This window comes from Lipomyces arxii, assembly GCF_038497795.1.
Source record: "Lipomyces arxii strain Phaff 12-163 unplaced genomic scaffold V1512scaffold_64, whole genome shotgun sequence".
In the NCBI taxonomy this organism is placed as follows: domain Eukaryota; kingdom Fungi; phylum Ascomycota; class Lipomycetes; order Lipomycetales; family Lipomycetaceae; genus Lipomyces; species Lipomyces arxii.
In genome coordinates this window covers 1-2,270 of record NW_027117763.1, presented here as the reverse complement: position 1 = coordinate 2,270, position 2,270 = coordinate 1, and the positions used below count along the sequence as shown (strand labels likewise).

The window sequence follows — 2,270 nt, the reverse complement described above, 5'->3', positions numbered from 1 at the left end:
CCAAAAAACCTGTCCAGCCAGTAGAGCCGATCGAGGCTCAGTCTGAAAAAACTCCAGAGGTAACCAAAGCGCCTGTTCAGCGCGTTACTCCTGTTGAGCCTGTCGAGCCTGTTGAGCCTGTCGAGCCTGTCGAGCCTGTCGAGCCTGTCGAGCCTGTCGAGCCTGTCGAGCCTGTCGAGCCTGTCGAGCCTGTCGAGCCTATCGAGCCTGTCGAGCCCGTCGTTCCGGCTCCGGAAACATTTGTGCAAGCTCAACCCGCGGCGAATCTACCACAATCTGAGGCGAGCACCGTGCCAACTACCGCGAGCACTACCACGGATATCCACAAACATACGTCGCATGATAACACGACTGCAGATGCAGACGATGAATTTGACATTATGAGTATCAGTCCAGCTGAGAGACTACGCCGTTCATGGGAATTAGGCAATGTGGCGCATTTCTATGATGATCCAGTTCGTGAGTGGTCTTCAATCGTACTACTTTAAGACAACAGCACCAAATCAAACGCTTGCCGATTGCAATAGTTCGCCAGTAACCGACATCCGACAAGCAGTTGAAACTGAAACGCGTATCAATTCTTCAGATAGCTACTGAAAATACTGGCGTGCCGAAATTGAAGGTGACCTGAGTACATGCCCTCATCAGAAGCCTTGTCCGGTCGACGTGGTTGGTTACGTACTGGCGTCTACACGGCCAACGAGCTGAGCATGACTGGGAGCTTCGAGTGTAGGCGGAATGTAAATTGAATGTGGTTTGAATTGATGAAAAAGTTAACAATGGTGCTCAGAAGAATCACAGGAACGAAGTATGAAGAGCGGAATGACTACAGGAACGAAGTACAATAGGCGGAAAGAATCACAGGAGCGACGTAAGAAAGGCGGAAAAATTACAGGAACGGAGTACAACAGAGTACAACGGCGAAAAGAACCACAGGAAAGAAGTATAACAGAGGAAAGATTACAGTAACAGAGTGTAACGGCGGAAAGAACCACAGGAAAGAAGTAAAAAGGCAGAAAGATCACAAGAACGAAGTATAACGGCGAAAAGAATCACAGCAAGAAAGAGCTATAAGTGCGACTGGTTGTGTACTGGCGTCTATGCAGCCAACGAGCTGTAAATAGCTGGGAGGCTCGAGTGAATGCAGAATGTAAGCTGATTGTGGTTTCAAGTGATGAAGAAGCTAACAAGACTGCTTAGAACGGAGGAGTCTGTCGGACGTCTGATCTGAAACCGATCTGTCGTGTCTGAACCGTGCGCCGAATGTCTATATTACTGTGTAATGTTACTGTTGCTGCTACTGAAACCGCGATATACAACTGAAAAGGCGGAATGAATGACAGGAACGAAGAACAAAATAAGTTCTGCCCATTTGATCGAAAAATCAAGAAAGGAGCAGAAATGTGATGAATCGTCTAAAGGATCGACGAGTAATTGCAATATGGATGTGGACCATTCGCATCCATAAAAAAGTAAGTTGTTATTGTGATCGTTTCTGCTGAAAATTTACTGACAAAACAATAGGGGGACGAGATGAATGAAGTAGTGACGGTTGATAGGAAGAGATGAGAGAAGTAGTGGGCAGGAGTGAGTATTGGCTAGTGGCAAGTAAAGACGCATATCAGCGTGGTGAGAAGTTGCACTTCAAGTGGTAAAAAAACCTGTTCTATTTCTTGTAAGATTCTAACAGATTTGTACAGACGTGCTGACTTCGATGTCAAAATACCTGAGAAAGACAAAGACTGAAGACAAAGACTGAAGACAAAGACTGAAGACAAAGACTGAAGACAAAGACTGAAGACAAAGACTGAAGACAAAGACTGAAGACAAAGACTGAAGACAAAGAATGAAGACAAAGAATGAAGACAAAGAATGAAGACAAAGAATGAAGACAAAGACTGAAGACAAAGAATGAAGACAAAGAATGAAGACAAAGAATGAAGACAAAGAATGAAGACAAAGAATGAAGACAAAGAATGAAGACAAAGGACGAAGAAGAAAGATAAAGACAAGGCACATTGAAATGATGAGAGTAAAGAACAGACACAAAGAAGAATGAGAGATAAGGAACAGGAAATAAAGTACGAGGAATAAAGAAATAAAGAACGAGGAACGAGATTTTAGAGCTGAAGAAAAAGTAGACATGAAGAAGAAATAAAGAGAAAGGGAAAGAAAAAAAAAAAAAGAGAAAAAAAAGAAGAATAAGAAAAAAAAGGCAAGGAACATAAAACAAATATCAGGAGTCAAGTAGGGGATTACGGGAAAAATAT

At 43.3% G+C, this 2,270-nt stretch overlaps 1 protein-coding gene across 1 annotated transcript; it reads left to right on the top strand.

Annotated features, from left to right (window-relative positions):
* Positions 1 to 57: 57 nt before the first annotated feature.
* V1512DRAFT_255597 (uncharacterized protein) lies at positions 58 to 597 on the top strand (the record flags this gene model as incomplete). The annotated part of the gene is made up of 2 exons (XM_066914815.1): positions 58 to 459; positions 497 to 597. Coding segments are annotated over 2 exons (503 nt in total), but the record flags the coding sequence as incomplete, so codon positions are not given.
* Positions 598 to 2,270: the final 1,673 nt, after the last annotated feature.